General features: G+C 38.4%; 1 protein-coding gene across 2 annotated transcripts in view; it reads left to right on the plus strand.

The window, feature by feature from the left end:
- Positions 1-13,527, plus strand: part of LOC306965782 (SH3 and PX domain-containing protein 2A-like) — an 85,789-nt gene that overhangs the window by 64,784 nt on the left and 7,478 nt on the right. The window contains exons 8-9 of one of the 2 annotated variants that reach the window (XM_079560333.1): positions 1,550-1,663; positions 12,099-12,182. In XM_079560333.1, coding sequence (XP_079416459.1) covers positions 1,550-1,663; positions 12,099-12,182 — 198 coding nt within the window. The remainder of the gene's footprint in view (positions 1-1,549; positions 1,664-12,098; positions 12,183-13,527) is intronic. The other variant, XM_079560334.1, reaches the window with a different exon arrangement.

The raw sequence follows: 13,527 nt of genomic DNA on the forward strand, positions 1-13,527 counted from the left end.
TTAGCAATGCAACTCCTGCAAATGACAGTTTTCATTACTTGTGATGGGTGCTACCACTTTGCAACTGTCTTCACCTATGATACTAACTATCAAAACATCTTAAAGTTAGAAGAAGTGGCACAATAATCTACATTTATTTAAGTCTTGGTGTCAAACTCCTGTAGCACAATCCTGTTTTAACAAAAACATGTCCTCTTTGATGCACACATGTGAAAGTGTGATGGAACATAGTTTCTTTATGGTTTGTCCAGACAGCTGTCGGCCATATTGTCTATCTGGTACCACAACAAATTGGTTTTGTGCCCCTGTTTTAAATACATCATTTATCATTATATCTATACAAAACTACTTACAAGGTCCGTATTCAGTTAAATTCATCATGATCAAGATTGTTGGTTCATAATCAAACACGTAATTGATTAGTGTTCCAAGTCATTCACACATGGATAGTTCTATATAGAAGATGTTCAGCCCGCTGTTGTCATGAGATGGTGCCCCACTTCTTCAGGAAGGTCTTCTTTATGAGCTGAGGTTCAAACCGACAACCTTCTGACTGTGAGACGACCTGCTGTTCCATCTGAGCCACTGTGGCCCATAAAGTACAATAGAATATTGCCTTTAACAAACTTTAGGGATCTTTTTTCACAGACTTCATTTTATGCATTGCAACACTTTGTGTTTGTCTTGGAGCGATGCCGTCATGCCCCAGAGAAACCAATTGAAATCAGCTGTAACATTGCATATGAAAACTCTGGCCAGTGACAGTTCATCATATTTTCTGTACCACGCTGAAGTCACTATTGGTTTTGATGAAAAGCACATTTCCACAGACCTCCAGCTAGTGGTTCCACTTTAGCTTTTGGCTCCCACACGCAAGTTATAAAGTCTCTGAGTCAGCACAATTACAGCGTTTATATCTCTGTGTTTATTTGTTTCATCCTGGCGAGATGAAAAGAGGTGTCAAATTACAAACAAAGAAAAAACGATGGGCCGCGTGTATGGGGAAAGCTTGTCAATCTTGTGACTTAATTCAAGATAGATTTAGATGTGGTGCAGCACATAAGAAATCATGAGGCTTATGGGGTCTTCTTAGAGATTTCCTTATGACTGTTCGCTTTTATGGGTTGCCACAGAGAACCATCTGCCTCCATTTAGTGCTATCCTCTTTTTCTCAAACGGAAATAGCTTTGGTTCCTTCTTTGGTCTTCCTCTAGGCCTGTGAAGCCCATTTGATGCATGATTTAATGTTGATCGTCACATCAACCCGAGTTTATTACAGATTTTCTGTTGAGTACACATTTCAGTATTACGCTAACTTTCGGGTAAGACAGTTTTGAAACAATCACAAAAGGGGAAGAAGGCACAATATAACGGAAAGTTCATCGAAATATATATGTGTTTCCTATAAATGGGTTTGTGTGCCATTTGTTTTGAATTGTTAATTGCTATGGTAACGGTCCTCATCTCCCATCACTATGAAACCACACACATAATACAAAGCAGTTTCCAAGATAATCACCCTCACTGCTGTATCGTTCTTCCTGTGCAGGCTGGTGGTTCGTGAGCACCGCTGAAGAGCAGGGCTGGGTCCCCGCCACCTATCTGAACTCCCACAGCGGCACTCGGGACGATCTAGACCTGGGCGCTTCGAAATCTGGAGAAGGTAAAAAGTTCCTTTGGGATCTTCCTTCTGCTGCCCACCCACCGTAAACCACCACACAAGCACAGCTACTGCCCTCAGTTAGTGCCCCCTAATCTGACAAAATGGAACAACTTCACCCTGAGCCTGACTTCTCCGCTGGCGGCACAAGCTGCAGACGCCTGGCCGGTCTGAACAAGTTGCCAACACTTCCACAGAGTGCAGATTCAGGTCTCTGTAAACACATAGGAGGAGCGATGGACCACAAAACCGCAGAAGACCGTGCTGTGTATACTAATGCACTGTACAAGAGTTACAGATACAAGCCGGGCACGTGGGCTTATGAAAGAAGCAAGTGTTATCGGCCAACACGGAGTCAAATCTGAAAAATCTTATCGTAACTCATCTGTAATGAATATGCGGTTATGTATTCGTGAGCTGGCATGGGTTTATTGTTAAAGTAGAGGTTTAGGTCAAAATAGAGTTCAAACGATTGAGAGAAAAAGCATGCGTGTGTTGACAAGGGTCTTCTCCCATTAACGCTTTAGATAAATGACAGTAAATCTTTGTTCTAAAAGTGCATCATCATATCCTAAAACACCAAGCTGCAATAAATAAACAATAAACATGACATATAATGTAACTCAATTGACTTCAAAGTTTTACAAAAGAAAAAATAAGGGGGAAATACTAACAAATGAACAGATAAATCTCAAGCCTAAAAGTTTGTCTGTTATTTAAGATAAGTCGATATAGTAATTATCGCGACAGCCCTAACAACATCACAAAGAAGTCCAGGATCCCACTTAAGGCCTGTAGTTGTTCCACTGGATGATTAATCTGGTAAATGCGGAATAGTCAAAAGACAATATTCATATTTGGGATGCACTAGTAACAGTATTCAAATCTAAATCACAATAGGAATGGTTACAAATTACATTTTCCAAAATAGTACAATATCGTGCTTAAAAACATGTTCTGAAATGGATATTAACTGTTAACTCTCCCAGAAATGTTTATAATGAATTGAAAAGTAAGCTTTGATTCATACATATAGTCAAAGCATCAGTTTTCCTCTTCACTATTTATTTATTAAAGCAAAAACGTCCAGAAGGTATCATTGAATCCCTTTGTAGATAATACATATTGAAGACCAGAGCTCGAAAGCAGTTGCGTAGACATTTCTATTGGGTTGAATGGTGAGCGCTGTGGTCATTTCACCAAAAAACCACGTTGTATTAGATGGAAATTCCCCATTGAGAATATTGGGTCAGTGTGTGTCAGACTGTTAGCGGGGTGTTCCCCACCTGAGGTCCACAGCGGTTTGCTTTGCCTCCAACCCGTATAAATAAATACATAAAATATAAACATTAGGCTGAACTTTTTGAACATTTTCAACACCGGAGTCCAGAAGCTTGATAGAAAACACACCTTCTGAAATAGCATGTCAGCGTCCATGCCAAAAAACGTTGAAAAACAGTGTGTCATTATCAATCTGCATACCATATATTGCAGAGATATCGCAATATCTCAATCCTGAAAAACATGTTTTGAAACCTCTTGTAGGGCTCTGTTTTTTTTTGTTTGGAAAGGCAGTTGTGTGGTATGGAAACGATTATATTACTCCTTCCAAACAAACATTTTGGAAGCAGATTTTCCAGCAGTGTGGCCAGAACATCTTTTACTGTACATTTGTAACAAATGCAAATCCCATTGGTCTTATATATCTTATGACTTCAGAATAGCTACGGTTTCACAATTTGTTGAAACCTAACTTTTTACACCCACTACATCATTCCACAAGGGATTTATTTGCACACGACATGTACGAAAGCACACGTGTCTGCCGCTAGACCCTTCTATCAACCGTTCGGGGGGAGATAGCGGGGTTAAGCTGTCGGGGCAAATTTGTGGAGAAAACAGAACATGTCAGGATAATTAGTCTTTATGTGTCTAGCCAGTCGTGGGAATGCCATGGAGCTCGTAAAGCATCTTCGTCTCGCGGTGCTGAGCCCTCGATAGCAAGATGTCACAGAGACCCTTCATATTTCACGACACTTCGCCCCCAAAAGCTCGGAATTGCTGAAAGCCGCAAATGTAAACCTTATTTCCATATCGCAGAGTAAGCACGGGGCCCCCGCCTTGTTTTGCTTTTATTTGATAGAACAATAAATCTAATGTTTAGGCTTGAAAGGAAATGGATTTGGAAAATGTCTCAAATCCATGTGGAGAGTGCAGAGTAAGGGATCGCGTTAAGAGCTTTAATCAAATTCGACCTTTGGAGTTTCTTCTTAAAGTTGTCCGCAAAATGTTCATCCGGATCGAAACCACTTGGAGTTAACATTTGAAATGATTAAACCTTGATCCTGCTATGTATGCACTGTATATGCTGGAGAATTCAGGAGTGTCTTTGTTGAAAGTTAAAATCATATGTTCGAGCTACAAAAATCCCCTCCAAAAATGTCCTCCTCATAATCTTACAGCGTTCCCATCTGGTCCTTTAATCCAATGGCATCCCCGCAGATACAATGTGTGTCCCAGATGCGGATGCAGGATGAGAAAACCATGCGAAACAGCTTTCCTAATTAAAAACCACACAGACCGTCTTTAACACTTCCTCTATAACCTCCACTCATCCATCCACCTGCTCACCCGTCCCACCCAGTGTTCTATGTGTCTCTGTAGCTGACAGAGGTGGGTAGTAATGAGCTACGTTTTACCTGAACCTCCGCCATTTTCTCCAGGTCAGAGTTACCCACTATAGGCCTCATTTGAAAGCTAAGACTCACTTAAACGTATCTTTTTCCTTTGCGTTGACGCCATGTTGTCACTTTTTTTTTTTCATTGCATTTTTGTCACACATTTTTGCCACATTTTCATCACTTTTTTTGTGTGTTTTTGTCACTTTTAGATTTTTTTGTGTGTGTTTTTGTTAGTTTTTCATACATTTTTTGTCGTGTTTTTGTCACTTTTGGTCACTTTTTGACTTCTTTTTTGTTGTGTTTTTGTTACTTTTTTAGCACTTTTTCATCACTTTTTTGTCATGTTTTTGTCACTTTTTGATTAGTTTTTTGTGTTTTTGTCCGTTTTTCATCCATTTTTTGTTGCGTTTTTGTCACTTTTTGGCTTCTTTTTTGTTGTGTTTTTGTCACTTTTTTGTCACTTTTTCACCACTTTTTTGTTGTGTTTCCCGATACTTTTTCACCACTTTTTTGTTGTGTTTCCCCACACTTTTTCTTTTTTTTTTTTTTTATTACTTTATTGTGCCATAAGTTTCATTTTTACAATTTACACAGTTAGCGTGTCAGAATTAACACAAATGTTTTTTGTTTTGTTTTTTACACCCAGTGCAGAAACAGCAAATAAATGGTAACAATTATAATAATTATAAAAAAATAAACATAAAACAATAATAGTACCAATATTAATAATAGCTAAGGCATACAAGCACATATAGACACATATATAAGTCTACCCGTGCACATGTACACACATGCACACATACGCACGTACACCCCCACATACTTATCCACATACATCTCAGCCATTCCCTTCCTTTTCCCTTTCTCTCTCTTCCCTTTTCTTTCCCTTTATTAAATCCAAAGAAATTCTTTCATTTTCAGTACTATTTTGTTAATTCTACATGGGTTACAGTGATGTAGTGGTGACAACCGCGTCGACAGAGGCACCGGTGATGCCATCGGAACACCCACCATTCACATATACCTACAAACATGCGCGTACAAGGCGTACACAGGTACACCCACAGCGTATACACAAAGGGGAAGAGTAGTGTGGGGGCATTTGTGATGGACCCTATGCTTTGTGTTGCATTAAAAGTAAAGCAAGGTTTGAGCGGGCAGCTGTCGAAAGGTGTGACCTCTCCCAGCTGCCCGGCACCCGCTTACCCTTCCTTAATGTTTGATCGTGTTATGCCCTAAGGTAGGTGGTGTGTTTAAAACAACAGGCGTTAGCGGAGGTCCAGGGGTGCTACACCCCTGACATTCAGCCACTCCTGCTCACCCTGTACTGATGTGTATGTATGTTTGTGCTGGGCCCTGTACTGTATGGTGCATTAAAAAAGCAAGGTATGCGGGGTAACTGTTGAGAGAAGCGTGGTCTCCCAGAGCCACCCCGCACCCGCTTACCCTACGCTGAAAGTTTGTTTTTATTTATTTGTTTTTAATTTACCCGTACTTTAAGCGTACCCATATACGCCCACACACCCACACCCACACTCACCCACACGCAATACACTCAGACTACGCCAGTGAGCCGTCACCACCGTCACACCACCACATCACTGTCAGCCTAATTTTTATTGTATACATGTACATATGCACATACGCACACCCATGTACACATATATATATATAAACACTCACACAAACATACACACATGCATATATCTTTTTCTTTTCTCTCTTCCCTCTCTTTTTGTAGGACTACCTATGTGTACATAGTCAAGCAACAGCAAACATTCATACACATAAAGTGGTAGCCGACGGTCTACATTTATACAATACATGTACACATATACATACCAAGTGTATATACTTACCATATAAATTCCTTCACCTGCCATGTACTTATGTCTTTTCATGCTGCTACAACAAATATATATACAACTCTACGTACAGACATACCACCTTCCCCATGAGAAAAAAATATATATATTAAAAAAATAAATAAATAAAATAATTAATAACAAGGATGAAAAACTAATAATACAAATTAAAAATTAGATTGAATAAGCGAGTATCCACTAAGTTTCTTCGTTTCCTTTATTTTTACTATTTATTTCTCTTCTATTCGTCGATATTATTTAATATGCAAAGAGTGTGATTATATAATTTTTTGAAAATTTCATTTTTGTCTCGAATGGTGTACATCACTTTCTCCATCTCCAATACATTTTGGAGAGCTATTTTCCAAGATTGCAAGGTTGGGGTTACATTTCCTTTCCATATTTTGGTAATTTGTTTAATAGCAACTATTCTCATAATGTTGAAAACTGGGGTGTCTAATCTTCCGATTTTATCCATAATGTCTAGCCCCAGTAGATTTTTGGTCTCCAAATTTCCTCTTATACACAGTAGTCTTTTTATCATATGTTTTACTTGTTCCCAAAAAGGTGAAACTACTGGACAGGTAAATAACATATGAGTAAGATGTGCCTCTTGTTCCCCACACCCTCTCCAGCATTTTGTCTCTCCTTTGGGTAGATATTTTCCGCTCTCTGCTGGGCTGATAAAATACCTCACACACACTTTCCAGGCAAATTCGCGCCAAAATTTTGAGTGAGTTACTCCTAAGTTTTCTTTTACCGATTTATCCCAATCTTCTTGTTCTATTGTGGTGTTCAATTCTTTCTCCCATTTACACTTAGTTTTATTTTCCACTATCATATATTCTTGTAATAGTTTATACATTTCACATAATTTCCCTTTATTTTTATTGACAAGATATTTTGTTAATCTATTCTTGTTGTGTTTCAAATGTTTCATTAAGTAGCTTCTTATTTGCAAATATTTAAAGAAATGCTTCTTGTCAATTTTAAATTTAGATACAACCATTTCAAAAGAGTCTATGGTATTTTTTGTTATCATCTGGGTGTATGTTGTCAGCCCTTTATCTGCCCAATCCTCAAGGATTCTGTCCATCTTATTTGCAGTAAAATCAGGATCATTTCTCATTTCTCTAAGCAGAGACAATCCATTGTCAATTTGTGCTACTCTACAGATGTCTTTCCAGATTTTTAATGTATTTAAAACACAAAAGCTCTGTCCTTGATATCTTTTCCATTGATTTTTTTCCAGAAAGGGGAGTGTTGCTAAAGGTATATCTACCATTGCCCTTTCGGTAATAATCCATTTTGATTCACTTTTTACATTCCTCCATTTCATTATTATAAGTAATTGGGTTGCGTAGAAATAATTTTGTAAATTTGGTAATCCTAGTCCACCCTCCTCTTTGGATTTTAACAGGAGTTTAAATTTAATTCTATGTTTTCTGTTGTTCCAAATAAAGTCTGCAATCATCCTATTCCAAGAGTAAAAATTTGTTTTCGACAATGATATTGGAATTGCTTGAAATAAAAATAGGTACTGAGGTAGGACCATCATTTTAATAATTTCGATTCTGCTTAGTAATCCCAGTGAAAACAATTTCCATCTATTCATATCCATTCTTAACTTTTTTTTCCAGTATACCATAATTCAACTCAAAAAGGTCCCCTAAATTATTGGCGATATACACCCCTAAATATTTCAGTTTTGAAACATCCCAGTGGAATTTATAGTTGTCTTTCAGAGTTTGACAAATGGGATTACCTATTGTCAACGCTTCACATTTACTTTCATTGAGTTTAAATCCAGATTGTGTACTAAATTCTTTAATCATGTCCATTAATTTTGGAAGCGAATCTTCAGGTTTCGTGAGATACATTATGAGATCGTCAGCATATAACGCTAATTTATGTACCTCATTCCCAATCTGTATCCCCGTTACACTTTCATTTTGTCTAATTGCTGCTGCCAGCACTTCTATATACATTACAAATAATAACGATGAGAGAGGATCGCCCTGGCGTATTCCCCTTTGGATTGTGAAACATCTGGATAGCGTCCCATTTGTTTTCACTCTGGAGGTCGGATTACTGTAAAGGGCTTGTATCCATGACTTGAACTCCGTCCCCAAATCATAATACTCTAACATTTCAAACAAGAAAGGCCAACTGACTAAATCAAAGGCCTTCTCGGCATCTATTGTCAATAATGTCAAATCCAGTTGATTTTTTTGTGCGTAATCTATTACATTAACTGTTCGTCTTATATTATCTGATAGTAATCTCCCTGTTATAAATCCACACTGATCTGGGTCAATTATATTTACAATACAATTCTTCAACCTATTGGCGATAATACCTGTAACTATCTTATGATCTGTATTTAAGAGGGAGATAGGCCGATAGGAGGCACATTTCGTTGCGTCTTTCCCTTCTTTATAAATTAGAGTTATTAAGGCTGATTGCCATGTTTGTCCCCAAATTCCTGTTTTTAGCGCATGATTGTATGCTCCCTTAAGTAATGGGGTTATTTGGATTGAGAATTTTTTGTAAAATTCATTTGTATAGCCATCATCTCCCGGAGAGGTTCCTGTTTTTAGTTTCTTTATTTGTTCATGTATTTCCACACATGTAATGGGTTTTTTCAACATTATTTTTTGTTCAGGTGTTATTTTTGGTAAATTAATATTATTTAAATACATTTGAATTTGTTTAATTTGTGCCTCTTCCTTCTTGTATAGTAATTCATAGTAATTTGCAAATTCCTCTGCTATTTCCTCATGCTTAATTTTTGTCTCATTTTTTCCATCATTGATTTTTGTAATGTAGGCTTTCTTTGTTTGATTTTTCACTTTGTAAGCTAGTCTCTTTAAAGAGTTTGGCCCACAATCATAACTCTCTTGCTTTGTAAATCTTAACATTTTCTCCACTTCTTGATTATAAAGCGTTTTGAGAGTAGATCTCTTCTTCTTCAGCTGAATGTTGTCTGTAACACTATTTGTCTCTCTAACTTTAACTTCTAATAGTTTTATTTCTTCAGTAAGTCTTTTACGTTGATATTCTCTTAATCTGTTTTTACTTGATGCTAATGAAATTATATGTCCCCTCAAAACTGCTTTAGCGCCTTCCCATAATAACACTGGATTTATGTCATTTATATTATTTATTTCTATATAATCCACCAATACAGTCTGTAGTCGATTAACAAAATGTTTGTCTTGGAGCAGGGAGTTATTTAGTCTCCAGATGTTTTTCTGTTTTGGGCTTATATCTAATTTTACTGTAAGTGTCACTGCAGCATGATCTGACAGATGTATTGAGTGTATTATACAACCTCTCACATTAGTTAAATCTTTTTTAAACATAAAAAAATAGTCTAATCTGTTGTACACTGAGTGTCTACCCGAGTAGAATGTGTATTCTTTTTTATTTGGATGGAGAGTTCTCCAAACATCTATAAGTCCTAATTCAGAACATGCTTTCCGTAACATATCTGCCACTTTTTCTGCCCGGTGTAGCTTTGCTTTTGACGAATCCAATTTTGGATTCATTGTAAGATTTAAATCACCCCCTGCTATCACTACTCCTTTACTTTTTGTTACCAACATATCAATCACTTGTTTCATGAAGGTTGCATCCTGTTCAGGTGGGTAGTATACATTCAGTAGTGTTACTTGAATAGTTTCGATTTTACCAATAACCATCACATAGCGGCCTTCTTTATCGATCCATACTTCTTCTTTTTCAAAATTGATATTGGGTTTAATAATAATTGCTACTCCTCTTCTGGATGTTTCTAAAGCACTATAGAATAATTGACCCTTTATGTCCTTCTTTAGTTTTTGACTACCATATTTTTTTAAATGTGTTTCTTGGAGGAAGAGTATATCACCACCTTCTCTGTCCAGATACAACAATATAGATTTTCTCTTTACTTCATTATTAATCCCATTCACGTTCCATGAAATAATTTTTAAATCACACATAGTCCCAAAGTGTAATTTCACCACTTAACTTTGCGATTAAATACTTAACCATCTTTTTAATGTATTTTAATTCAAGCAAATATTGTAGTTGGCTCTCGCATTTATAAAACACAAAAAAAACACGTGTACCTACACCGAAAATACTGAAAAAAACAAGTCTCTTCCGATCAAAAAAATTGTTATGCTCATCCATATGTCGGATGAAAAAAGGCGTACCAATAGTCGCCTGTTTGACAAAAACAAAAACTCAACTTTTAGCGCATCAAAGCACCAGTAATCCCAACTATTTAATAAACTTTGACCCAAAATCATGTCTTTCTAAAGTAGTAAAGGCTCCATTCTATAACATTACTGCCTGATTTAGTTAGATCACAGTCTTAATGTTTGTACCTTTATAGCATTAAGCCTAGGAAGGATCTTCTTCCACGACAGGGCGACCCGTCTTTCTTCGTCCAGCCACAGTAGACCACATCCCGCTCGTTAATGTCTTCTTAATTGTTCCCGCAGTGTCTTCTTCCTCCTCGACATGAATTTTGAAATGTTTTAGTGTTGGTGCAGCTGCAGCCAGTGTCGCAAAAGTCTCTGTAGTGTTGTCCTCCAAAATAATCCTCAGCTGCGCGGGGTACAGGCAATAAGCTTTTATATTTTTCTCTTTCAAAAGTTTTATTACCTCTCGCACCCGTTTCCTCTTCTTGACAGTACCGGTTGTATAATCTTGATTGAAGTATACTGCGCGACCCTCGTACGTTGGTTTTTGTTTCCATGCCTCTTGCAAGATAAGATCTTTCACTGCGTAATTCAGAAACCGTGCAACAATTACGCGCGGGTGGGTAGGATTCGTAGCTTTGTGCACAGGTGTGCGATGTGCCCTCTCAATTTGCAGGTCTATGCCCGTGGGCAATTTTAAACAAGCTCCAATGAGATCTTTAACAATTCCTGTCGTATTCTTCTCATCACTTTTCTCCTTGACTCCGTGTATCCTGATATTATTTCGTCTGGATCTTGCCTCTAGATCGTCACATTGCGTGGCTAGCATTGCTTCTCTGTCAAGTAGAAAAAGTACTGCCTCCTCCAGTCGCGCTGTTCTGTCTTCCGTGTCCCCGAGTCTCTCCTCTACCGTGGTTGTTCGTTGTTCTATCGTGGTTATTTTGTCCGTGATGTCCTTCAGACTCGTTTCCAGTCGGTTTAATGTCTGTTCGTTGTCACTTGCGGCTTTCATATGTTCTTGCCTCAAGCTTTTAATTTCGGCAAGTATCTCCAACTCACGCGTGCTCTCCGTGTCTCCTGCACCCGTGGTTTCGGTTGCTCCCTCCACGGTGGCCGTGCTCTGTATTTCTTCATTATTTTTGCCTGTTTTTCCTTTTTTATCCATACGGCGTGTTCTGTACGTTTTCATATGTTTTTACTTCAGGCGTGGTCTTTTAGTTTTTACGCGTGCCTTACTTTTAGTTGGGTTTTACTGGAGCCCGACGCGCTGCTGTCTCACTCACATGTTACCACCGGAAGTTGTGATATATTTGAAGAAAAAATCCCCACACTTTTTCATCCTCATTTTCGTGTCATTTTTGTTGCTTTTTTCACATTTTTAGATTTGGGTAAAGCCAAAACTGGAGAAAATGCGCTCAGTTCAGGTGGGGGGTAAGAGATTAATACATCATAGGCCAAACAGTTACTCTTTCACATACTCCATAAGTCGACTACTTTTCACTTCTACTTGATTTATACAATTAAAAGTAACCGTTACTTCAGGGTAACGCGTGTTTTTGACTCCTCTACCCACCTCTGTCACTGTAGCTAATCCTCATTCGTCAGCCATGTTGGATCCCTGTCTTGTGTGTAACATTTGTGCCCGCTCTCCGTGTCTTCCATGCTGTGTTTGTTTACGTCTGCTGGCCACATGTGTCAGTCACTAAGCGGCACAAGGCTCATCTGAAGAGGCTGGACCGGAGGTGGACTCTGGGCGGGGTCATCAGCAGGCAGCAGAGCCGAGGTGAAGCCACAACAGATAACAAACAAGACACCTTGACACGCATTTTTTTTTGTCTCTGTATGCGATGTGGTCTACTCACACTGTCCTATGTTCAGCTAACCATGTCTGTTTCCAACCATTTCCATATACATGCTGTCACATCAACGTTCCCCATCACCATGTAACAAGTAGCAAAAGTTGCTTGCATTCTTAAAGGCATGGTACACTGCATGACCCCCACGAAAACAAAAGTCACCACCTGGACTTAAGAAACTGTTCTTCTTCTGATCTGAGGTCGCTGCAGTTGGTCAGGTTTAGGTTCTGCCACATTATGCGCCTTAATCAGCTGATGACCTGAACATCCTGAATTAATCAGGTTATTCCATCAATGGATTTCTTCTTCCCTGATGGCAGAGGCTTATTTCAAGATGACAAAGCCAGGATTCATCAGGCTCATGTTGTGAAAGCGTGGTTTAGGGAGCATGAGACGACTGGCCACCACAGAGTCCAGATCTTAACCTCATTAAGAATCTTTGGGATGTGCAGGTGAAGGCTTTGCGCAGTGGCCACACTCTCTCATCATCAAGATCTTACTTAAAAATGAATGAAACGCTGGATCTTTTGACATTGCAGGTGTTTATTCTATACTGTAATCAAAGCTAAAGGCAGTCAACGAAATATTACAACGTGTTTACGACTTTTTGGGGGTTAGGCAGTGTGTGTAAAATGCACAATAAAAAATAAAAAAACAGCTTCTTATGATTAGCAAAGTTTATTCCCCACTGTTTGCTAGAAGATCTGGAAACCCAAAGCCTGGGACTGTGTGGGCTTACTGATTGAATGATATGCAGAGGGTGAGATTTAAAACCAAAACAACTTTTACATGATCTGAAATACCTGAAGATAAATCTACTAGTATCTAAACTTGGGCCAGAGATGGGTCACATTTATAAAGTAGATGTGTTGGTATATGAAACTTAGCATAATCTTTATGGGATCAGGGTAGGACTCTTAGGACTTTAAAGCAGTACTAAGTAACTTGTTTACCTTAATAAATCCTTTCCGTAGTCTCTCTGGGGGTAATACAAGTGTTATTGGGATGATTGGGGGGGTCTTTCATCTCCCCCTGGTATCTCTGGCCAGAAAACTACTATTGCAACTTTGCTGCCTACGGGTCAGAGCCACCAATACACACTAATGGAATCACAAAGAAGAAGCTAACAGGCTAACGAACAAAGCTAACTGTGGGCTAGCGCCACTTAAACAGTATGTACAGCCAAATTTGAGTGAAAAAAATTATCTCCATTGAGTAATTGGATGTACAATATCCCTCTCTCCCTTTGTCTTTTCTGTCAGCGTAGTATTT

This window comes from Gobius niger (genome assembly GCF_951799975.1).
Source record: "Gobius niger genome assembly, chromosome: 7".
NCBI classification, from domain to species: domain Eukaryota; kingdom Metazoa; phylum Chordata; class Actinopteri; order Gobiiformes; family Gobiidae; genus Gobius; species Gobius niger.